Source organism: Suillus fuscotomentosus (assembly GCF_016647785.1).
Source record: "Suillus fuscotomentosus strain FC203 chromosome Unknown F5891scaffold_122, whole genome shotgun sequence".
NCBI classification, from domain to species: Eukaryota; Fungi; Basidiomycota; class Agaricomycetes; order Boletales; family Suillaceae; genus Suillus; species Suillus fuscotomentosus.
In genome coordinates, this window is record NW_024539634.1 from 86510 (window position 1) to 111143 (window position 24634).

At 45.3% G+C, this 24634-nt stretch overlaps 8 protein-coding genes and 1 non-coding gene across 9 annotated transcripts; 5 read left to right on the forward strand and 4 right to left on the reverse strand.

The window, feature by feature from the left end:
* Positions 1–843: 843 nt before the first annotated feature.
* Positions 844–2240, reverse strand: F5891DRAFT_1197425 (uncharacterized protein; the record flags this gene model as incomplete). The annotated part of the gene is made up of 7 exons (XM_041368486.1): positions 844–1215; positions 1268–1386; positions 1440–1579; positions 1631–1743; positions 1831–1903; positions 1966–1980; positions 2032–2240. 7 exons carry the CDS (start codon positions 2238–2240, stop codon positions 844–846), a joined length of 1041 nt encoding a protein of 346 aa, XP_041218274.1.
* Positions 2241–3467: 1227 nt separating this feature from the next.
* Positions 3468–3856, forward strand: F5891DRAFT_986554 (uncharacterized protein; the record flags this gene model as incomplete). The annotated part of the gene is made up of 2 exons (XM_041377789.1): positions 3468–3629; positions 3656–3856. The coding sequence occupies 2 exons, from the start codon at positions 3468–3470 to the stop codon at positions 3854–3856; spliced, it is 363 nt and encodes a 120-aa protein (XP_041218275.1).
* A 3593-nt stretch (positions 3857–7449) lies between these two features.
* On the reverse strand, positions 7450–9616 carry F5891DRAFT_986555 (uncharacterized protein; the record flags this gene model as incomplete). Its single annotated transcript, XM_041377790.1, has 9 exons — positions 7450–7579; positions 7641–7794; positions 7983–8154; positions 8207–8490; positions 8543–8654; positions 8718–8881; positions 9049–9133; positions 9192–9356; positions 9530–9616. The coding sequence occupies 9 exons, from the start codon at positions 9614–9616 to the stop codon at positions 7450–7452; spliced, it is 1353 nt and encodes a 450-aa protein (XP_041218276.1).
* A 422-nt stretch (positions 9617–10038) lies between these two features.
* Positions 10039–11779, reverse strand: F5891DRAFT_1282373 (uncharacterized protein; the record flags this gene model as incomplete). The annotated part of the gene is made up of 7 exons (XM_041370531.1): positions 11572–11779; positions 11401–11515; positions 11151–11339; positions 10814–11091; positions 10683–10755; positions 10450–10629; positions 10039–10393 (listed from the first exon to the last, which is right to left on the reverse strand). The coding sequence occupies exons 1-7, from the start codon at positions 11663–11665 to the stop codon at positions 10039–10041; spliced, it is 1284 nt and encodes a 427-aa protein (XP_041218277.1). The 5' UTR covers positions 11666–11779.
* Positions 11780–15205: 3426 nt separating this feature from the next.
* Positions 15206–15909, forward strand: F5891DRAFT_1176714 (uncharacterized protein; the record flags this gene model as incomplete). Its single annotated transcript, XM_041365772.1, has 4 exons — positions 15206–15315; positions 15400–15453; positions 15645–15683; positions 15716–15909. The coding sequence occupies 4 exons, from the start codon at positions 15206–15208 to the stop codon at positions 15834–15836; spliced, it is 324 nt and encodes a 107-aa protein (XP_041218278.1). The 3' UTR covers positions 15837–15909.
* Positions 15910–16449: 540 nt separating this feature from the next.
* On the forward strand, positions 16450–18572 carry F5891DRAFT_1069079 (chaperonin Cpn60/TCP-1 family). The gene is made up of 10 exons (XM_041363206.1): positions 16450–16498; positions 16554–16951; positions 17013–17139; positions 17186–17261; positions 17316–17393; positions 17448–17536; positions 17587–17844; positions 17894–18254; positions 18306–18417; positions 18473–18572. Exons 1-10 carry the CDS (start codon positions 16472–16474, stop codon positions 18519–18521), a joined length of 1575 nt encoding a protein of 524 aa, XP_041218279.1. The 5' UTR covers positions 16450–16471; the 3' UTR covers positions 18522–18572.
* A 200-nt stretch (positions 18573–18772) lies between these two features.
* F5891DRAFT_85768 (uncharacterized protein) lies at positions 18773–20271 on the forward strand. Its single transcript, XM_041373243.1, has one exon. The coding sequence runs from the start codon at positions 19007–19009 to the stop codon at positions 20006–20008; it is 1002 nt and encodes a 333-aa protein (XP_041218280.1). The 5' UTR covers positions 18773–19006; the 3' UTR covers positions 20009–20271.
* Positions 20272–20915: 644 nt separating this feature from the next.
* On the reverse strand, positions 20916–21854 carry F5891DRAFT_1282375 (uncharacterized protein; the record flags this gene model as incomplete). The annotated part of the gene is made up of 1 exon (XM_041370532.1): positions 20916–21854. One exon carries the CDS (start codon positions 21852–21854, stop codon positions 20916–20918), a length of 939 nt encoding a protein of 312 aa, XP_041218281.1.
* A 125-nt stretch (positions 21855–21979) lies between these two features.
* Positions 21980–22061, forward strand: F5891DRAFT_t119. The gene has a single exon. It is a non-coding gene; the product is annotated as a tRNA-Asp (tRNA).
* Positions 22062–24634: the final 2573 nt, after the last annotated feature.

A 24634-nucleotide genomic window follows, 5' to 3' on the forward strand; every position in this document is an offset into this window, starting at 1 on the left:
TTTTTGTTTTTGTTTTTGTTTTTGTTTTTGTTTTTGTTTTTGTTTTTGTTTTTGTTTTTGTTTTTGTTTTTGTTTTTGTTTTTTCGCTCTTTCTCTCTTTTCTCTCTCTCTGTGATCCTCTCTCTTTCTTCTCTTTCAAGTTTCAGTGCTAAGCTTTCATTCATATTTTCAGAAGCTTTTGTGTTGTCTCTTTCGTCCATCTAGACTCCGAATAGTTTAGTGGGGAGACTTTAGGGATTGACAGTAATGCTTGACCTCACTCATCTGAGTAGTGATACTGAGCCAGGATCTTCCTTGTCTGCTAGCCTTTAGTTATTGAATAGGGGACTTGGTACTGAAACCAAGGACGTCCGTTCCTGATTCTGTTTAATACTCATCGTGAGTTCCTTGGCAGCAGGTTCAACAGTGAGCTAAGAGTTCTACTGAGCATTGATTAGTCTTGACCTTTGATTCTACCTGTTTGTGCTGAGGGGGTTGATTGCTGTAATTCCACACAACTCTTTCGAGATACGATTGTTACAAGGCATTGTTGTTGAAGGAAGGTTTGAAGAGGTGTCTTTTTTTTTCTTTGTTTCTTTTTGTCATCACCATACCGTTGGGTTGACTAGTTTTCTTTCGTCTTTCAATCACTGCCATACTGTTGGAGTGATTTCATTTCAGTTTCATTTTTTTGTTGGATTGACTGCATTGTTGCTGACCTTACAGAAGTACTGTTGTCTGACATAGCTTGGGAAGTGTAAACAGCCACCCACGAACAACCACGTTATCAGCCATTGGTATTTGTCTGAATCGCTGACCGTGGAGATATTTGTTTTTATAGGTGTTTATCTATAGATCATCTATCTAAGAAGACACCACTTGAAATTTCCATTTCGCGAAGTGCGACAGTAAACCAATGGCAAGATGGAGCTGGGTGACTGTTCGGTCCAGATGATCAGTGGGACGAAAGTCAAGGGCGTCTTGAAAAAGAGAGATAGGAATGTCGACATCGAGGCAACTTTTGTCAGCTTGGCAACTAGCAAACTTTACTGTGGCTAGATTGAACAGTGCTGCAGGGCGGTAAGGATGATCCAAGGGGCAGAGATCCGAGGCCCATTCAAAGTGCTTTATGGATTGTTCAAGGTCCTCACTGCTCTGCATCCTGCAGTATCGTGCGAGAAGACGATGTCCAGCATCCATCATTAGTGCTAACCCATCCATACCGTGGGATGTAAGCTACACATTACAGCTCTAAGCAGCAGAATGCCAGATTTTATTGATCGCTCACAGTAGTAATGGGGCAAAAAACTGCAGTGTCGTTTTGCTCAGAAAATTGCTGCTCCACCGTCATGAACAGTGAAGTACAAGCAGACAAGACTTCCTCCTGCTTTGGCTGAAAGATTATGGCTGTGATATTCATTAGCATCTGTCAGGCGTTATTTGCAATAGACGATACTGACGGTGCGATGTTTCGCTGCGATCCAGTAATTCTCCGACTGAGATCTCGAACGTGCGCAGGAGTTCTCCATGACAGAGCATGAAACCCAATTCGAATGAGGCATAGACACTGACCCGAACTTTAGAAGATGTATTGCACAGCCTAGAGTCTTTCTCAATGACTGCAGGACAGACGGGGTTAAGGACAACTTACAGAAGAATGCGCTCATGCCATTCCACGACAGTCTGGTCTACATTCACAGATTTATTGCTTGTCTGGTATTCAGCGCCGTCAGCCTTGACCACAGCATGGAAGCCAGCGGGGATCTGTCAGAGACCAAGAGTGAGATCAGTTGCGCGAATGGCTTCATGGAGATCATGATTACGAGCTGAACGGAGATAGATATCACATACCAGTAATAACGACTTGTTGCACTCCACTAAGGTGCATCTCTCCCGGGTTCTGGGCGTGTTCTGGATAGCTTGGCTGCTTACTAAACAATACGCACATAAGTTGTCAGACATGTGGATGATCAGTGCTTCATATACTTGTCCTGTTTTTGCCTGAAAATGCGAAATTAAGTCATAGATGTGCTATACAACACAACGACTTACGACCTTGGACGTTCTGAACTCTTCGTCTTGTCGTCGTTGTCGCTGCTTGACGACTTATGCTCACATTTTCTCCCTTTGAAGGGCTCGGCACTGCGAGTGGATTTCTCTATGTGAGGAGTTTGGGAAGTTTCACACGATGACGCTGAATCAGTGTCTGATTCTGATGAGCCTGAAGACTCAAAGGTGATACGTCGACGATGGGCCACCATGACAACAATGGTTGAGGCTTGAGAGTAAGTGTGTGCTGGAGGTCACGAAACACTGCACAGTACCTGAACCTGTAACGCCCTGAAGGAGAGGAAATTACAGCATCACCCACACCGTATGGCGCCGATGAGTCAACAGGGCAGAAGCGACTCGCAGAATATTGAGCCAGCTTTGGGCATCAGATTTGACAGTCTGAGACACATTCAACTAGGGTGCAATATTGATTAAAGCAGCCGAAACGGAGTGCGAGGTTGAAACTTCAACGTTCAACGTTGAAGAGCGGGACATTCCACACTTTCACAACAACTCGCACTGCCTGATTGTCACCGCCTTTGAAATTTGATTGGCCGTCCTGCTGCTGTCAGACAATTTGTTGCGCGAGAAGACACGGAACCAACAAGAAAATATGACTGTCCATGTTCAACTTGTTTTGCTGCAAGGAGTGCCGCATCAGTGCACAGTGCAAGGATCGCCTATCTATATTGTCCGGGAAATGTCTATGATAGTAGATTCAAGCGGAGTTTAATTTCAAATTGGGATGTAGCATGACTCAGCTTACGAGCTCACGCGTAAACAATAGTGTCGTTGTCAACGTTCACCACCACATCCACATAAGCAGAACAAATTTTGACCTCTGGCGACAATTACAACAGCCACCGCACTGTTACCGGGGGCCATGGATGTGGCTACTCAATTTTCATGTTGGGAGGGTGGCGGGCAGGCAGTGGGCGGGAAGGGGGTTGTTGATAACATGCGGGGCCAGCCACCTCCCAATTGGGAATTCAACTGGCCGGGCAGCTGACACACCCAGACTGGACCCTAGTAGACAAACACCCCAGAGTCTATCATAGACTTGACCCTAGACTTTCCGTAAGCCCTACTTTCACATATTTATATAGCGACAATATATAATCTTATGATGCCTTGGAGCGGTGACCACCCCCGTGCATCTCGTGTGTCAGGGCAAACTTGAACCCCACTGCTCATCTGCGCCTGCTGGAGGCCAATTACTATCTTACTCCATCTCTTACAACATGCTGCCAAGTTCCTCACAACAGTATAATGCGCTCCACATTGTCTTTGCAACAAAAGTTACTGTCCCCGACCATCTCTTACAAATACTTCCATCTAAACTCCAGATGACGCCTATTACCCTGCATTGGTGGGTGAAAATAAATAGGTGCAAAGGCATTGCGGGTGCGCATTAAGTTGATGTTCTAGATGATTACATGTGTCCTGATGCCAAGAAGATCAATGGCCTAGCTCCTGTGGCGTCTGAGGTTAGTGCAAACCTTCGACACCACAGCGCCATAAAAGCTGTGGAGGCTGGGAAGTCCACCCGCCGTCGATATGCTCACATGCACACTCGTGAAGCCTTGAAGCTTGAAGAGGTTAGCATTGCTGCCAGACTGCACAGGGCTTTGAAGCATCCTTCACGTGGGCACCTTCACTCTCGGCCAAGCCTCGTAATGCAGATGATGACCTTCTCGCTGGTGCAGAGAGTCTCTCACCTGACGACATTACTGCTGAATCTGCGGTTCTCGAAGTGTTGAAGAACATTAACAAAGTTGAAGTGCTGGAGGAAAAAATGCTTTTGATTTTGTTCAATGAGGAATAATGCCACAGGCTATTTTACATGAGGCTCAACGAGATGGTGAGTTGCAATGGCGAGGATAACGCAAACGGATGGGATGAGGCCAAAGAGTCTAGATATCACCACATGATGGCAGAAAGATACATCAATATGGTTAATGATCCATAAATTGCGATACATACTTTACTATAGTTATCCATCAGTCTAGGATACATCCTGTTAGTATAGTTATCCTGGCTTCTAAAAGCAGAAATTCACTCCTATTTGGCTTGTCAGGACTTCCCACAATATTGCCACACCGCATTTTTAGCCCCACAGCGTGGGAATTACTCCACAATGCCCAAAACATCGACCATTTGTGGAATCTCCACAATATCAATTATTCCCACACCCTCCCCACCTCACTGCAGCTTCACCACTACACCACAACAGGTCCCCCTTCATATATAAGTAGTAGTTTGGAATATATATGTATAATATAATACAATAGACCGCTTTTTTTGCTCATTTATATACCTGCTCCTCCTCCAGAGACCATTTAACATATAATAAGATACAGAATACTTTCGCATTTTTGCCCCTATGGTAGGGAAGTGTCCCAGGTTATTCAAAACATGTTTATAAGTATACATGAAGAGATTCCCATCTTTATTTTACCTCCTGGAGCCTTCTGCATCAATAGATATAGCATATATATGAGAAAATACAAAATATGTTCTCATTTTAGTATTTCCAGGTGGATAGACTTCAAAAAATGATCCCCAGCATCTATTTAACAGTAGGAACAATGTATCAGGAGCCCAGGACCACAGGACAAGACCTTGTTGTGTTGTATATCTCCCCTCTCCTGGTGGTTCACCCCCTGTGAAAGGTTTTCCTGCAGTACTGGACCTCAAGCATGGTAGGGGGTCTATTTCTATTCATATTTGGAGTATATATATCATATAGCTAGCTCATTACACCAACAGGATACTTCTACAGGAACAAAAACATAGAAAATCACATTTTTGATGTTTTTGATGTTTTTCAGCATCTTACTCTTGCACATATGATCCAACCTGCTCATATACAATTAGTGTAGCATATATACTTGCTTTTTATGACCAAGATCAGCTACATATAGGGCGGAAGTTTGGGATCTGATGTAAAGGGGACATTTTTACTGATTAGAGGCCCATATGTTCAACTTATCAATTTTTAATGATCGGACACCTGGAGCACATTTTAAATATATTCAATATCATAGACCCTAATTTACAGAAAGATCCACCCAGAGCTGAGAGTTGTGGAAGTGAAGTAGATAAGAAACTGAGTGTGGGAAAGTTCAAATGCTCAAAACATCGAAAATGGTCAGTTAAGCAGTGGTAGGACTTTACTAGGTCAACTCATATCTACACTACATTCTTTCCACCTATCCTCTACTCTCAGGGCAGTATGTAGCATACGTTCCTTAGGTAGTCTACTATGTATCCTACATATTTTTAATAAAATCTTCGACCTGTATTATATATAAATATGTTTTTGTGTGAAAAGATGTGTATTGTCACTTTTCACACATATATCATTTTGCTTCTCATTCACTCAATACTTCATGGATCTTTCTGAAACTTCAAGGCTATCTTCAAATATATATATGAGAGGTACTACAGGCCTCTGATCACTAAATATACCCTTTATTATCATGGAGGTCTCTTATCAGTAAAAATGTCCCCTTTACATCAGATCCCAAACTTCCGCCCTATATGTAGCTGATCTTGGTCATAAAAAGCAAGTATATATGCTACACTAATTGTATATGAGCAGGTTGGATCATATGTGCAAGAGTAAGATGCTGAAAAACATCAAAAACATCAAAAATGTGATTTTCTATGTTTTTGTTCCTGTAGAAGTATCCTGTTGGTGTAATGAGCTAGCTATATGATATATATACTCCAAATATGAATAGAAATAGACCCCCTACCATGCTTGAGGTCCAGTACTGCAGGAAAACCTTTCACAGGGGGTGAACCACCAGGAGAGGGGAGATATACAACACAACAAGGTCTTGTCCTGTGGTCCTGGGCTCCTGATACATTGTTCCTACTGTTAAATAGATGCTGGGGATCATTTTTTGAAGTCTATCCACCTGGAAATACTAAAATGAGAACATATTTTGTATTTTCTCATATATATGCTATATCTATTGATGCAGAAGGCTCCAGGAGGTAAAATAAAGATGGGAATCTCTTCATGTATACTTATAAACATGTTTTGAATAACCTGGGACACTTCCCTACCATAGGGGCAAAAATGCGAAAGTATTCTGTATCTTATTATATGTTAAATGGTCTCTGGAGGAGGAGCAGGTATATAAATGAGCAAAAAAAGCGGTCTATTGTATTATATTATACATATATATTCCAAACTACTACTTATATATGAAGGGGGACCTGTTGTGGTGTAGTGGTGAAGCTGCAGTGAGGTGGGGAGGGTGTGGGAATAATTGATATTGTGTACCGTTGCCCAGACGTATCAGGTTGTTTTTGGAATTTTCAATTTCAGCCATTACTCAGCACAACCAAACATTAGTTCATTATTCTATTATTGTCATCTCCGTCGTTCCAAGGATGCAGGCCGATGATTGCGAAGATGAGAACGAGGACGGATATTATACACACTATTCAACAAATCCTAGCGGGAGAAACCAACATAAAGACTGTTGTAAGTCTTTCCTGCCGCACTTCACTGCAACAAGCCTTTGACAGTGCATTTTTCAGCTCCCAAGGGTGATCATAAACTTTTCTACCCACTGTTCCACCTGGCTGTATCAGTACCGCCTGTGCACTCTGCAAACCTTTTCGTACCCTCTTTCCTCTCCATTCTACTCTACCCTGTCAAGCAACACCTTATGCATCTGTTTTCACATAATCATCTGGCTCATGGCCCCTTCCGCATACCCCACAACACCTCTCAACACTCAGACACCTTCTGATATCCTGCTGCCTATTCCCATTCCATGCGCGGAGGAGTCCGAGGAGACATTGCGTGCAAGACTCGTCCATCAGAGCAGGAAGTGTGGAACTTTGGAGAGTGACCTTTTGCTGAGTACGTTCGGAAGGTACCCTTACAGTTTCTGACTACAAATACCTCATTTACACTCATACTTATGAATAGCAGAATCATATACGCTGATTCCCCCCCACTCAAAGCTTGTCCTAACTGCTACAAGAAAGAACTGACACGCTCAAATGCTTATCTCTACTTTTGCACCGTCTGTCTCACTTTTCTATCAACATCGATTTGTTCCTTGCCTCCCACTGAAACCTCCGCCTCTTTCACATTTACAATAACGTTGATTTGTTCCTTCACTCTCTTCATTTCACTGTCTACCTTACATACATACCAACCTGTTTTCGTTCTCTCTTCCCCCTCAAACACATACTCAGCCTTACAATCACACAAATCACTATCATCATGGGAACTTTATAAGAATGTGCTCGTCAATGCGAAGCTACTAGGACTGATAAGTACTGTGGTATGACTCGGATATGGAACAAAGAAGGTTTGAGTGTTTAAGATCAGAAATTAGCAAAGGTAAGTGAGATAGAGTAGTACGAGAACTTCGAAGGCTTGAATGGCTAATGTTTGAATCCTGGGATGTGTTGTTCAAGTTCTAGGGCCTTGCAGAATTGATTACAGTCGTGAAGGGCTTGAAACAACTGGATTTGGTCTGGGCCTTTATCCCAATAACCCGAGTCTTGACTCTCACTAGCAGTAGTAGTCAGATACGGACATGCTAAAGATGGTAGTGGCTGCAAAATGAACATACATATGAGCTTGAGGATCGAACAATGTGACACTATGGTCTGGACTCGAGTCTACAAGAACATGGTGTGAGTAGGCATCCACCACACGTCCAATCATGTCCTCATTGTTTCCTGGTTGCTCATTACCAGAAAACTTCACCTCCCGATACAAAGCACCTGAAGGAAGGAGTGGTGTTGCAAGGAAGACATCATATAAGAGACTTCAATTGTCATCTGTTCCATCAGTTGGTGCGAGTGGCAACAAATCTGTGAGCTTTCCTATAAATGCTCCCACGATGTTCCATTTCATTGCTTTATCACAAGGAGTAAGTAATAAACAATGTAAATAGAAAAAACACACTTACAAGGTAGGCCTTTGACACCGTGAGCAAGTGCACGTTTATAGAACAAGTCCATGAAGTACTGGGCTTTGTGTAGAAGGCATAGTTCATCTGATAGATCTTTCATGTTGGTGTTACTCGACGAACTGATGGGCTTGCACTGTAGGATTGCATAATCGAGTCCTTTGTACCGTCCCTTAAATGAATTAATGATGCAGTGCAGCCACAGTGGCACAAGTTGAACTTACTCGAATGGCAAGCTTTGTCAGTCCTTGCCCAAGGTATCCACCACCCAGTTGTTTTGCACGATGTTGTGTCTGCCAGTTTCGTGCGATAGATATCTCCTCTAGATCTTCACAGTGTGTAGGTTCGATTGTCCCATCTGTGGCAATTGTACAGGTGGTTTGCCGAAATTTGAATGTTTTGAAGCTGAATTGTGCAGAACCTTGAGCTGATGGCCGGCGTTGATATTCACTTTGATAGAGAGCACGTTTCGCAGATGGGCCTGGGGTTGCAGATGCCAAGTCTTTGCCTCAAAAAAAATCAGTTTCAGACACCAAATTCAGCCAGTTTAAAAGACTTACTGTCAGATCGTTTTCTCTTCCGACTTGGAGCACTTTTCCGCGCTCTTGACTTGCCCTTTGAGTTGTGCCGAGTCTCCACAATATCAGGTGAATTGTCAGCCTCTTCATTATCCTGCAATAACAATCAGTAATGGTGTAGCTCAAGAATGGCAAAGGTAATGAAACAGTTACTTACCCATTCGATTTCATAGACATAGATGTGTAGGGTTATTCTTGGCACCTTTGCAGAGCCATCTTTGTCAGATAGTACACGCTTATGCTTGAGTCTCACGAAAAGATCCTCGATTGAACCATCCATGACCTGGTCCTCAATAACAGCAGTGCCCCCAGGCCCAGATCCTTTGGCAGTACAGAATGTGGCAGCCTCGCTATCAAGAAAATGCAAATGCCATGGTCAGCAGTGGGGCCCAACATAGATAACATAAAGATGTACAATTTGAACATTGAATCGAGAATTTCTGAGGGGATTGCATCTGTGCTCTGCACTGGTATGGTGCAATACATACCCTTCGACTTCAATAGCAACTGCTGAAGAGCACCTCGTGCTGATTCATTGGCCGGAAAGGTACAGTGTGAAGGAGGAATCTTTGCCTAGTGTAATATATATGAGTTGTCGACTGGTAGTACTGAGTGAAATGATACTGCTTACTCTCTTTGCAGTAACTTGTTTATTCTGAGCTGGATAAACCCACAACGAAAAATCTATATCAACCTGTGAATTTTTTGCTCTTGCTTTCAGAGCAGAAACCTTTCGATTGACTTCTGAAGCACTCAATAGTAATGAATTCTGAGGACGAGGCTGGTTTAGACGGTGCTGTGATGCAATGCTAGTAAAGCCAGATCTGCGATCCAAGATTGTGGCTGCAGTTGAACGAGTTGCATTTCCCACGCTTGAACCATGGCTGAGAATTTTTGCAGATTCGGACGCTAGAACATGATGCAACATAAGTACAAACCAACGCAGTACTACCTTGCATGGGGACATACATGGGTTTGATAGCACAGCTTCACCATCATGGTAGCCAGGCTGGACAACTTTGCAGGGCTCACACAAAGTGGATCGAAGGAAGTCATAGCATACCCCACAGTGTTTGCATTGTGGTTTATCCTGTATACGGTCTGAGTTAGTATAGATCCTCATTACATAGTAGATTTGCAATGCACATAGACAGCAGTACGTTCAGCTTCTGTGGCTTCCCAGAGCTTTGAACATTTTCCACATTCTTGGCCATCCATGGCGGGAAAGTTCCTCGAGCAACCTGAACATTGTGCCATGAACAAGGCTAAGAAGAAATGACAGTTGAAAATAGGATGCAGAGCACAAGCTTAAATATTGTATGCCACAGCCTTCAAGTGCTAAGTTTATTCGGCACCACTTTGTTTAGTTTACATTAAGTCTTTAATCTGTATTATATATTGTGTAGGTTTTTTGATACTGGATCACCGTCTAGCTTTCAAAACTGTCTATTTGCTACAAAATACAAGTTCTCTATAACCTAAATGAGAGGTAACATAGCAGAAAAGATGTTCCACACATTGTGAAAGGATAACTCCTTGAAACCAAGGTTCGTAAAAATGGTCTGTGCATGATTCTCGTACTCGACAGAAACAAAATGAATAAGATCCTCACCACCTATACTCTCCATCAGCTGCCTTACCACCTCACGGTCAACTGCTTGTAGGCAGTTCTCAGCTTGATACTCGTCGTGAAGGGCAAATGCAACATTGGGAGAAACACCTGATGGAAGTTTCTTGGAAGAATCCTTGCGAACACGGTGGTTGTTGAACTGCTCCTGAAGCTGATTCAGCTCTTGCTGAATTAGTTTCGGCCACAGCCATTTGACCAGATCACTACAAGTGAGACATTGGTAATTTCGTACGAGAGCTCTAGCTCAAAATTCACTTACTACTGTCTCAGGTCCATTTCATCATAGATGCCACTGCCTGCTTCCCAGAATACCTTGACATTGTCTCCCCACTGAAGACGGAGACAAAGCCAGCCACGCTCGATAGTCGTATTGTGGACACTCTTCAAAAATTTATGTGCAGGCAGCTCGTTCAATGACAGATGGGGGGAGAAGTGTTCTCTAGTATGATGTAATAAGCGTCAACATTAGAAAGATAACATGAAATCAACTACCGAAGTGCATTGGCAAATCCATAAATTTCCATAGTCTCGCTACCACAATCAGTTGTTGTCTGAATTGGGATGCCTTCAAATGTGAGAGTGAGCTCATATTATATATATCTAAGAATGACAATATAACAAACCACCAAGCTGATAACAAAGAGAAAGATATAAATAAGCAATTGCATCTTTAAGACGGTTGTTTGGCAAGACCCAGATACCGAGCCATTTGCCTGACCAAACATCACGAATTCCCCAAATTGGAAAGCCAATTTGAGTGAGCTTATCATGGCCATCACCACTCCACTCATGGTGCGGGCCAAGGACAACCAGGGGCCTCCGAGACAACTTCTTGCTGGTAGGTTGGCGAACGACAAAACCTTCAGGTTCTTGCAACATCATCTGGTCTCTGATGTATTTGCTGTGCAAAGGTCCCTTGCAGCTCAGTAAGGACAACAAAAACATGTAGAATGTACGAACCGCGGGAGCATAACTCCAGTTTTGTTTGCAATGAGTTCCTTCACAACCCGTGGTCCACGACGACCAGTAGGATCATCTGCAAGTTGGTCCAGCACGAGTTGGCGTTTGGTGACCTCAGGGAGTTGAGCCGCTGTTAAGCGGCTACCAAACAGTCCCAGTTCTCTTCTACGACGAGCGACTGTTGCTTCACTGAAGATTCATTTATAAACAAGCTAAAGTTATACATTGAAAGTGCCAACACGAAGCTCACCTCATTTTAATGCCATGTTCAGCTTGTAATAGCTTGCTTATGAGTTTACGATCCGAAATATTCTGCCGGTGATATTCACAAAGAAGGTTGGCAACTTTATGATCACCTTTGGGAGCTGAAAAATGTGCTGTCGAAGGCTTGTTGCAGTGCAGTGCGGCAGGAAAGACTTACGACAGTCTTTATGTTGATTTCTCCCGCTAGGATTTGTTGAATGGTGTGTATAATATCCGTCCTCGTTCTCATCTTCGCGATCATCGGCCTGCATCCTTGGAACGACAGAGATGACAATAATAGAATAATGAACTAATGTTTGGTTGTGCTGAGTAATGGCTGAAATTGAAAATTCCAAAAACAACCTGATACGTCTGGGCAACGGTAATTGTGGAGATTCCACAAATGGTCGATGTTTTGGGCATTGTGGGGTAATTCCCACGCTGTGGGGCTAAAAATGCGGTCACATATTGGATAATCCGTTTGAGCAGTGATTTGTAAGCTGGCAAGTGCCCAAAGCTTCTATAAATGATTCTCCTCAAGGATACATCCTGTTGGACAATTGGATAGTTATAGGTAAGTATGTATCGGTATTTATGGACTGTTGTCCATTCAAGATGTATTAATATAGCGCTATGGGCTGTAGATATAACCTTTAGCTACAGTTTTGCCGGTGATAACCTGCACCACTGACCCCAAGGCCCAAGTAGTTCTACTAGCTGCTGGCTCTTTCAACCCGCTTCAAGGACTGGCAGGTCAACTGAGGATCCTAAGGCGCGCGGGTGAGTCATGTGGTTGAATCCTGGTTGCACAGTGACCTGCTCATACTCACCGCATATTTAGTGTCACAAACCAAATTCCCGCAACAATCAATAGCATAGTTGCAAGGGTCGCCATCTTTCCCACATGCGCTAACAAACATAGATGCTGTCAAAGCAACAACAACGGCGAGGATGGAGAAATGCATTTTCTGTGCGAGGTGATATAGAAATCTTCTGAGGGTGATCTCGAATGATATCTCTGAGGACGGGGGAACGCTATAAGACGACGGCCAGCTTTTATATTCTGCATATACTTATGAGTGTGATTCTGATCGATTTGGCAGAATTTTTATTGCTATGTAGGGCTGTCGGCGGCGAAACCTACATGTGCACGTAACGCAGGAGTGTGTTCGGTTGATGGTACCATGACCCAATGGCATCTCTCACTCATCGCTTCATCATTTGAACCTGCAGTGACCCTGCGGAACAACGCTCATTCTCGTGAACCTCGTCGATACTCGATATATGCACTTGCCCACTCGTCGTACCCCGTGCAGAGATCATGAGATATCTTTCGACAACTGATTCTCATTCTCATTCTTGGTATGCGCCTAGTTAAAGATTCCTAGTTATGCATTATTATTATCTAACATATACAAGGACGGGACGTTTGATCTCGCGGAAGAAATTCGCGTTTACTCCATGTGCATGCCCATCCGAGCTCCACATGCACTCCAAGCGCTAGTGCACTCGGCAGTTCCATTTGTGTGCGTTCTTCGCTTCTCTACTCCTTTTGCAATTGTGTTCCACTGTTTCCATGTCTTCTGAAGCTCCGTTTGTCTCCTGATTACGCAAATTCGTGGAGGTCCAAATTCTTCATACCGGAGAGATGCATCGTCTGCCTCGCATCACCTTCGCTTTCACATCACTGAAAACCAAGATCTATGATAAACCCTTATATACACATTATAATCCCAACAATGTCTATAATCATATAAAATATGGCAGTGCAGAAGCCATAGTCTTGTATAGAAATATATTGTTATCCCTTGCGACCAATCTTTATCATGATTACCTGTGCCCGGCATTAGTTGAATGAATTTGGCTGTGTAAAAACTCAAACAGATTGATAAACACGCTAATTGCTGAAAACAAGATATATGTGTAGAACGCTATCCCCTATGACCAATAATTATCAAAATGGTTTTCATTTGGCATTGGCTGCATGAATCATGTTGTGACAATACTAAAACTGTACTGAAGTGATGATGCATGTTCGAAAAAGTGTCTCTCATTTAGCATTTCTAGCACAGCGGCTCTCCTGTCCAATAAGTAAAAGAGATAGAAATTCTTGCCATCTGTACCATCATATGGACAATTGCTTCATTGGCATCATGGTATTGTGGGTTTCATACTTGATTGGCCAGGAAGTCACATTGGGTTGTATAGGATTATACAGAGACACTCGGTACAATACATGTAGTTTATCAATGCCTCGCCAATTCTCTACCCTAATCTCATCATCAACACCGTCTGCAGGAACAATAACATGGGTTGAACCACAACAGATATCGTTAGTGCCTTGAAGTCCAATGAAAGCAAGGTGTCGCGGCAACTTGACACTATTGTTTCCTTATGCAGGGATTTGCACTGCTCAAGTGGTTGACTGAGTTTGGCGGTGCCGGTGTACAATCAAGCTCGGCGGTGCCAGTATAGGATCGAGTTTGGTGGTATATAATTGAACTCGTGGTACCATAGGATGTAACAGGATCGAGTTCAGCCATAGAATCGAGTTTTTGGCCATGGAATCACAGGGATCAAATCCAGATATGAGATCGAGTTCAGCCATATCATCGAAGACCAGTCATCCTCAGACAGAAACATAGACCACAACATGACATATCCTGTTGCCAGACCCTGTAGTACAGTGCGACTTTCTGGATGGCATCCTGTCGAGAAACTTGCAGGAAGTAGCGTTAATGAGTGATTGAAGGCAGAGTAGGTGATAGTGGGGATTGAAAATAAAGTCTGAGTCGGATCCTTACTTATCAATGACCGGAAGATATGCTCGGCCGGTGGTGACTGAGGTCTTGACCCTTCCCAAGGGAGTTGTACCTTGTTCATTTTGAGATCCGGTGGTCAAACTATTTCAGAATAGGAAAAGAGAAGGAGCAGGGTCGGAGCCGGGTAAGGTTGCGAGCTTCGGTTGCAGACAGCTAAAACCAACAGAGATCCGACTCGGATATCAACGGCAGTTTCGAGCATCGGTCGAGGATGAATGGCTAATGTTGACTATGAAGAAAGGCCAAAAATGCAGAATGGGTTTCAAGTAGGATTAAGGGATCATCCAGACCACCATTCACTACTGCCTGATCCCAACAACCGCCAGTGCTTAGTGTTACAGTCACTACGTGAGCCCCCAGCTACACGACCAGCCCTCTGCCACCTTGCACGGCAACGACACGATACCCAGGCCTTTAGGCCTTGATGATAGATGATGAATAGAAGAGAAGTCCGGAAGATGCCGGATTAGGTAAGCGATCTGGATCGCTTACATGATATGACGACATAGGTCTAGAAGACCTATATATGTTATCAAGATAGAAGGCAAGCCTCGTGTTGCCTCATGTACTGATAGAAGGACGCCTCGCGATCCTTATCCTAGATAGAAGCCTGCCTCATGCATGGTATCTCTGACTCGATAGATAAGCAGATTAGAACCCAGCTTCAAGCTGAGCTTAGATCGATAGAGTAGCCTTATATAAGGTCGATGATTAAAGTAGATGTTCCTTACTTTAATCCTACTGGGTTTTACCTTGAACTCCTTGTCCTGCTAAAGTTACCTGCTTGACATCAGATCCGTACCTTCAGAAGGACTTGAGACCCCTTCTGCCTGTAAACCGCTATCATCGCTCGCCTCCGCAAGCGTACGCAACTTCCGCTCTTCTGTGGAAGCCGACCTCGGACTCTCAGCACGAGATATCACTGTTGTGATCGTCGCTGTTAGATCATCCCAGTCCGCACGCGACATACCATCGTAACACTTAGTGCACATGCCCAGCACATGTCAGCAAATGCTGACGTGGCTTGAACATATGCGAACCACACCGGAAGGCGCCAGAATGAGAGGAGTGGAGGAGGGCGAGAAGGAGATGAGGGAGAGGTAAGTTTATGTCTTGGGTGCCTATGGAACTGAGGTAGTTAGCAGCATAAAAATGCACAATACATATCACATGCACCTCTGCAGCTTAGAGAAAGGTACCCACAATCCCTCGGCTGCGTTCAACACCATCAATCTCCAGTAAAATGTCACAGCTCATTCCAAGCACCACATCCCTTCGAGCTTTTGACAGACCGGCAGTGCCTGTTCGAGAAATCGGCTCAATGTCGAGTAAGACATGTTAGGACCTCATAAGCGAAGAAGGATGGCACTGACCACGTCTTGAGATGAATTGTTGAATCAGAAAATACGACAATGACAAGCAAATGTAGCGAAGCCATGGAGGACGAGTGCGACTCACAGTGGTGTGTGTGAGTTTTGTGTGTCTAGAATTTTTGGATAGATCCAGCGCCATATACGTTGAGCGTATGCCTACAGCATCGACGTCTTCCTATCATTCTGCACTGCCATATAGTATTAAGCAATTATTACGCATGAATGCAAAAACTATACCACCGGCTTAGAATTCGACATACTGTTAGAATAATGTGTCGAACACGACAAACAAGCTCATGGATCAGGAAAATGATGCTTGATAAGTAGGCCAATACATGGGTATATAAGGACAACACAGATTTCGCCAACCTTATAAGGTAAATATTGTCATACCGGGTTATCCGGTTTTCAGTGATGCAATCCAGCGCATTCAAGCTGGACCGTAAATCGAAACCGGTTTCCCCTGCAACCTGCTTATGCGACGACATTCAACGGATGTCAAGGACTAATGCTTGAGAAAGTCATGCTTGGCCTGTGCATAGATTTGTTCGCACACGGTCAGCTCTACACCGCACTTCTAGGAGTATGGCGTCGCTGACTCAAAGACGTTCGAACGTTATCTCCAAGAGGAGAAGAGGAAAGGATAAATGCAATACATCGGCCGGGTGATTATAGGCGGCGTTATGCATTATGAGAATGTTAACTGTATACCAGAAAATAAGATGTTTGTCACGCAATGAAGAGTAGGGTCTCGTCAGTTCCATCACACACATGTACAGATCTATGAGCGCTTGAGCTGCTAGGCGGTTGTGTATTACATAATCGAATGATGGAATCCGAATATTGACTTTAAACTTGTCCCGCAAACTGCAGAACTACAGTCATGTCCATGCACATATTCGGCCACGAGGTAAGTATGGCAGATCGCTGACTTATTGTGCTCGACGTCACTAGGTTTCATCCAGGCAACCGAGGAAAAAGCTGAAAATGCGCGTCTATCCTCCTTCGTCGGCGCCCTCGCCCTCGGCGATCTCGTAAAATCAACGCTCGGGCCAAAGGGCATGAACAAGATTTTGCAGTCGGCATCCTCGGGAGACATCAACGTGACCAATGACGGTGCGACGATTCTCAAGTCCATCCAGCTCGATAATGCAGCAGCCAAGATCCTCGTTAATATCTCGAAAGTCCAAGACGACGAAGTCGGAGATGGAACTACGAGCGTGTGTGTGTTGGCAGCGGAGCTGCTGAGGGAAGCAGAGAGGTTGATTTCCATAAAGATACATCCTCAGACGATTGTGGAGGGATATCGGCTTGCGAGCATCGCTGCGCTTGCTGCACTCGAGAAAGCAGCAGTCGATCACGCGTGAGTTTTCGCGTTTTTTCGCGTCGCTTTGAAACTTCTTACGAACTGTGGTTTCAAATAGTTCTGATGCTGCCCAGTTTCGTCAGGATCTTTTTAACATTGCTCGTACGACCCTGTCATCAAAAGTCTTATCACAAGACAAAGATTACTTTGCCAACCTAGCAGTGGACGCTGTGCTTCGATTGAAGGTACGTTTAATTGCTGTATATGACGCTCGTATTCACTATCTTCGAGGGTTCAACGGATTTGGAGCACATTCAGATCATCAAGAAGGTCGGAGGCAAGCTGACAGACTCATACCTTGACGAAGGTAGGTTGAGAGATACAACAAATCTTGCTTATCTCACGAGCGTACTCTCAAAAGGTTTCATTCTCGACAAAAGTATTGCTGTGAACTCGCCCAAACGGATGGAGAACGCGAAAGTCTTAATCGCAAACACCTGTATGTGCGCGACCATCTCGTATTGATTTGGAACTGAGGCACGGTCATCAAAAGCAATGGACACTGATAAGATTAAGATCTTCGGAGCCAGAGTAAAAGTGGACTCGACAGGAAAACTTGCTGAGCTTGAGCGGGCTGAACGGGTACTTGCCCGTTTGCATTTCTTCATTGTTTTTCTAATGACGCACTGCAGGAAAAAATGAAAGCCAAAGTAGACGCGATCGCCGCACATGGCATTAATTGCTTTGTGAACCGGCAGCTCATCTACAATTACCCTGAGTCTCTCTTGGCAGAGAAAGGTATTGTGGTGATTGAACACGCCGATTTTGAGGGTGTTGAGAGACTATCACTCGTCACCGGTGGTGAAATTGCGAGCACGTTCGACAGACCAGATTTAGTTCAACTTGGTAAATGCGACTTGATCGAGGAAATCATCATTGGCGAGGATAAGGTCGGCGCGATCGTTCACTCACTGATCTTGCGCTGATCAGAAGTCACAGCTCATAAAATTCTCTGGTGTGGCAGCGGGCGAAGCCTGCACTGTTGTGCTACGTGGTTCAACCAGTCAGATGGTCGACGAGGCCGAGCGCTCATTGCATGATGCGCTTTCCGTCTTATCGCAGACAGTCAAAGAAACACGGATTGTTTTGGGTGGTGGATGTTCTGAAATGTTAATGAGCTGTGCTGCAGAGGAGGCCGCGCGGAAGGTTAAGGGCAAGAAGGCGATAGCTGCCGAAGCGTTTAGCCGCGCGCTGAGACAAATACCTACTATCCTTGCGGACAACGCTGGATACGATTCTAGCGACCTCGTTGCAAGGCTAAGAGCAGCACATTATGAGGGACAGTCAGATGCCGGACTTGGTATGATTGTATTCTTTTTTCAGACTGATTCCGAACTTATAAGGTGTTCAGATATGAACCAGGGCACGATTGGCTCAATGAGACAACTCGGTGTTACGGAAAGCTATAAACTGAAACGACAGGTTGTCCTCAGTGCAAGCGAAGCAGCAGAGATGATAATACGGTAAGCAGCACGCCTTGCGAATAACGAACTCTCCTTTGACCTTGAATATAAACAGGGTGGATGATATTCTACGTGCTACGCCTCGGAGGCGTGAAGCGGTATAACCAGAGTAGTAGTATTCATTACAGGAAATAAGCAAGGGTGATTGTCTTAAACGCCTGGAGTGATTGCTATGACTTGCTCGAGTGACTGACCATCTCCGGCCATCGGATATTAATGTCTGCATTTGGTGTACGATTTGATGCATGTGGCTGCCACCCCTGTATTGTTTCAAATTTGCAAACTCTCGCTGAGTGTGGCGCCACCAATCGTCGTCCATCGATCGTGGCAGCTGTCTCCACTCCTGCCTTTAGTCGTTCGTCGACCATGGACGCGAAATGTCAATCATACGTGAGATCAGGAAATGTCATTCTATCGCCTTGTCAGGAACTCAACACAAAACTAGTCCTCAGCGACAAATGGGAACAGGCCCCCTATTTACTTCGACGAGTTCGGGACCCCATCCAATGAAACAGACGTCCTCACACACGGCGTCTGCACCAAGTTTCTGAACAGATCCAGCGCGATCACTCAGTCCAACATTGTTGTAATGTTCGAAGGGATATGTGAAGACGGCCTCTACGACCGAGATCAGGGTCAATGGACGGATCGCAGCCACTATTCCGATATTCTACTATTCCTGAACTGCCTGACAGAACGCTCATATGCAGCACTTTCCACGATGCCAACTTCCGAGACGAAGCTTCCAAAGCGGCGAATTTGGGTCATGCATCCGACTGAATCACCATTGAAAGTCGCCTTGCAACAGGTATTTCTTCTCGTGAACCATGACTCTCAGGGCGTATCGACCATGGATGAGGTGTACGCATTCGCAGAGCTTACATCTGATCATGGCCCACGTGATCAAAGTGGATCTCCTCTTCCGTTCACACCCAGCACCTCCAAGTCTCTCTCCCGATATAATCGCCCTTTTCTGTTTGGTCTATCGATCCAGAAATCAAACACTATACACCTCATCAAACATGATCAACGCGGCATTACCGCAACCCCATTTCACATCCATCGTTATCCATGTGCAGTCCTTGGCTGCATCAGCACTTTGGCTACGTGTGATAGCTATGATCTAGGCTGTTATCACACCGATGAGTCTGCTTCGATTAAACACGACACTGTATCCTCCCGATACATCAAAACCACTTATCACCAAAAAGCTACCCATTCGCGACAGAGTGCAGATCATCACATACGCGTCAGACTAACAAGACCACCCGTCTTCGGGTCCTTCGACGGATCCTTATTTCCTTGTAATTGCCCCTTTGGATGGAAATTTATCGTAGATTGCGGTGCCGCTCCTCGGGACCACGCACAGTTTTTGGATGAACTGAAAAACCTCAAAGGGGTACCAAAAATAGGGGCATATCGATCTATGGCGCTCGACTGCATGATCACCCACGACAAGAGACTGTTCGGACCACAGCATCTGATAGTGGAGAGCGTCATCCAAACCGTAGAGCATCTCGTCAGCATCACCTACTTTTCATCCCGCAAGGAGTTTTTCTCGGCGATAATATCATGCATAGAAAGTGAGTGACGACGCGTTGTGCAGTCCGACGCGACGTTGAATGTGCACGATAGCCCACCGTACCGCGTATTTCTCGCACAGGCTGCTTCATAATGACATCAATCCGCGTTCCATCTGTCTGCACGTGAATGATCCAAGTGATGAGAGTGTCATACCGTTTTGGAATTCGGACGGAACGCCTCCCATACGCCAAGCGATGCTCTGCGGGTGGAGATTCGCAAAACACATGGACCCTGACCACAAGAAGACAAGTTTCTATAGATTCTCGGTGAGACCTCTGAGGACCTATGTTATTTCAGCCACTAGAGGTTTTGTAGGAATACTTAGCAACAGAAATATTGTGGCACAAGAGTTGTTCGCCACGACGAAGACACGATCTGGAATCGTTCCTCTGGGTCATGCTTTCCATTTGCATCAATTTTGTCGGGCCTTATAGCCAAAAACGCACGGTACTACCTAGCTGCGTACCCAACTGGCTGCAGCCAGATTGCCTGCCTTCGCATCGGCTAGACATATCTCAGGAGAGATTCCAGGTGGAGGACTGGACTTCCACCTGCAGTGCGTGCTTCTCAGATTACTTCAACCATCCGCCTATTGTGAAAGGTCTTGCAAATCTCGCCTCAAAGCTATCGCCTCCGGGCTCCTTGAAAATTAAACCCAATGGCAGCAAGTCTGCCACATTCCCGGAAAATCCTGTCACGCACGATGACATGATCTTAGTGCTGAAAGATATCGTAGCAGAGCTCCCAGTAGAACAACCGCCGTCGGAAGATGATGTCCGAAAAGCAAGGGAAAGATATAGAAGTATACAGAGTTCAGTATCTTACCGGCCTCCAAATATCTACAACTGATCGCTATCGCCGATCCATATAGATGAGATAATCAACGCACATTCCTCCGTAACATTAGTACAAGCTTAATCATCATCTGGAAGGTGTCCGATCTTCTCGACGTCCAAAAGGATCGAATTCAACATCTCATGACAAATAGTGGCCTTGAGAAAGAGATCACATTGGCTTAGAATCGTCATTAAGTATATCGAACAGCCGAGATGAAAAAAGAGGGCATACTCATTATATCCTGGGGGTTCAGTTCGTCTTTCATCTTCCCACATGTTTGCCAATCGTCCATCAATCCATATTGCACTAGGAACGGGCGCTAGCCATGGGATTTCAGGGATGTCCGCTTCATTACGAAGCATTGCATAGCGCGGACCAAGAGGAGGGGGGAAGACTGGGCTATTTGGATTGAATCGCCAAGGAGACATAAACCGAACGATTTGTGACCGTCGATTGCCGATGAGGCGGGAGAATTTTTGGACAGTCCAGTCTGTATCAAGAGGCCCGCGTATATTCACAGAGGGAGCAGCAAGATTGCGAAGGAGGGAATGAGCATTTGCAAGCTCAGCTTTGGTACTCACGACCAGTTTAGACAACGGGTGGTCCAAAGATAGCAAATCTGGATGACGGTCACCGACTGTGACAAATACATCTCGCACCGGCATGTTCGTCTTGCTGTGTGACCGATGCCAGCAGCAACTCGCCCAATGCGAGATGAGGCACACAGAAAAGATGAGGATGGGGGCGATCATGGCGAGTTTCTCCCAATATGAGTCAACTGCGTACATAATAACTATGCAGCTGAGCAGCCATGCAGTATACTCCAAAATCGAGTTCTCGATGGCTTCCTCAAGTGCTAGCGCTACATGTCTGGGAAAAACTGCCAGGAAAGGCTGCACAGTGGTACGGCTAGTGAACAGAAGTATGAGCACGGTTGTTATGACTGGCTGCCAGCCTACTGGGGCCAGAAGATAGCAAAGCCCTGTCACAAATGCGGCATCTTGAGGATCATCCATGTTCTGAACGACTGGCTGTGGTAATGATGTGACGAGTTGTTTGTCCTTGCTAGAAGTTGAAGGTACTGGTAAACAGGCACAAATACGTTGAGCTATTTATGTACACTAGCGCCCGCAGGTTTTCGTCTCTGATAGTATATCGGTGAGTACACCCGCCTGTCAGGAAGCAGCCCGCGGGAGAGCGGAGTTCGATTCTCCGTCAGAGAGCATTTTTTGTATTCAATGACTCGGAAGTGATAAAGGTATGTTTACGGATGCAACTTGTTTCTACATACATAAAATAAATGAATACTAGGTTTGTGATTGATGGTTTAGTGGCAGTTTGAGGAACGACGTACCTCACTAGTGCGACGATCATTCGCGTAGGTTGTTGATCAGACGGATGTGGTCCTGATACGCATCAGCTATTGCCGTCGCTCTGGTACTATTGGCACTCGGTGTTGACACTACTGTCATTTACTAGTAAGCAACTTTACAGTTTCTCAATTTGCAATTTCGCCCTTGTGCGTCTTGGGTCCACTTTGTTGTTACACCAGTAGAGTCTAAACATATCTGTGACCTGATCCGGTGTGCAATGATAAGTAGGGGAGATTCCAGACACCATAGGTTTCAGGCCACGTGTCCTGGGCGTCTAATGATACACGAAGCACCCGGCCGCCGTACACCGTGTACCTCTGGAACTTATATTAAGATTCAGGACGCCCGCAGTCTCTCTAGCAAGTCGTGCTCAACACCATTGACCTCGAGCAGAATGACGAAAGCAAAACACCCCGTCATTCGAATCACCACCCCCAATCGAACATTTCGAGGTCATAGAGATACTCTCTTTGGAGTCGCAGTCTTTCCCGATAGACGCCATATGGTGACATCTTCGGCCGACAAGACGCTTCGTTTCTGGAACCTGGAAGACGGTGTTGAATTGCAGATAATGGAGGGACATTCCAACCTAGTGGAAGGATTTGCACTATCAAGAGATGGGAAATGGATGGCAAGCGGTGATCGTAGTGGAGAGGTCATAGCCTGGAACAACGACGGGGAACCTCTCACCCAGCCCATCAAAGTCCACTCCCAAAGGATACTGTCGCTCGACTTTTCCCCAGACAGCACATTGCTAGCGAGTGGCTCATATGACACTACTGTGGAGCTCTGGAACACCAAAACATGGCAGGTGCAAAGAAATCCAATCAGTTGTGGCGCTAAAGTCCTCTGTGTTCGGTATTCACCATCTGGTGAATATCTTGCCATCGCAACCGAGTCAAATATCCAAATATGGAATCCAGGCAAGAGGGATTGCATCGCAAAGTTCCAGGGTCACTCTGCGTATGGAGCATGGAATCAGTCATTAGCGTGGACACCTGATGGCAAACAGCTTCTTTCGGCTGGTAGTCGTCGTGATGAAACCATAAGGATCTGGGATTCATCGACCTGGAAGCAGGTCGGTGAGCCCTGCAAGGGCCATGCTGAGGCTATCTACATGATTGCCCTCAACCCTGCCGGCACCCTTTTCGCGACCGCGTCTGGCGACCACCAGGTTTACCTTTGGCGGCTTTCGGATCAACAAATCATTGCCATATTCAAACACACCGAAGTGGTGTGTTGCGTCGCCTTCTCCATGGATGGCAAGTACATCCTGAGTGGAGGAGCAGATTTGATGATCTCGAAGTGGGCAGTACCTTCGCTAGAGGACGTTCTCGAGGACCAGGCAACAGATGTAAGATTTTGTTCATTTTCCATCCCTTCTTCATCTCATTTTCTCCGAGGATGCATTACGGGTGGACACTCTGAAGGAACATGCGGCAAATAATGTGAGCTCCCGTCCATTTACAGTCGGTTCGTCTTGTATGTTGATCATCAATCTTGATGCCAAGGCTCAACAGCCTGAATGCGAGGTATATTTCTAGCTTTTACGCCTGCCACTTAATTTGACTATGCATCATGCAGATCCTCACTATCAGCACGATAGCCCGTGATGCATGCATAGCCGGAGACTTGCTCGCTGCTGACAAACTGTTAACACAAGATATCGCCGCCGATGGCAATGACTACAAATCTCATGCGAATCGTTCGTTTGTCAAGGCAAGAAATTCAGACTGGGACCACGCACTTGATGACGCGCTCAAAGTGAGATGCACCATTTCGTCCTGACCTTTTCAAAACCGACTAACTTATATGGCGATGTAGAGCATCAGTATCAAGCCATCCTTGATGGGCTGTATATCCAAGGGCATCGCCCACTGTGGAAAAAAACAGTTTCGAGACGCGATGAAAGCATTTGATATCGCGTTCATGTACGTGGATGCAGACTTGAATCAAACTCGTCTTCTACTCTTGATTAAGGTATGTCAATTGTGTCTTACGTACTCGCTACTCACACGACAACCATTAGGCCATCGCCCTTTTCAACGCAAATCAACATGACGAGGCGATTCTGCGCGTTCAAGAGCTAGCTACCACTCGCCCCGATCCAAATTCTCATGCGTGTGGTGTCGTGGAAGTGAGTGCTCCTGACACAGTCAACTCCAGATTAATGCATCGATGCTGATTTTGCGAACCTCGCACTCCAGGCTTATCTACACGTCCAACTGGGAAAGCATGCATTAGACGACGCACGTCACAACGAGGCGGCTGGCCACTTCACTGCTGCTGTCAACACTATTAATTTCTTGTCTGTGTCGGCCATCCACTCTAGCTACGATGTCTTCGTGGTGGTAGGTTGATTGAAATGTAACCGGAAATCTTTTCTTGTCGTCTCACTGTGCTTTTTCTAGTTATTTGGGTGG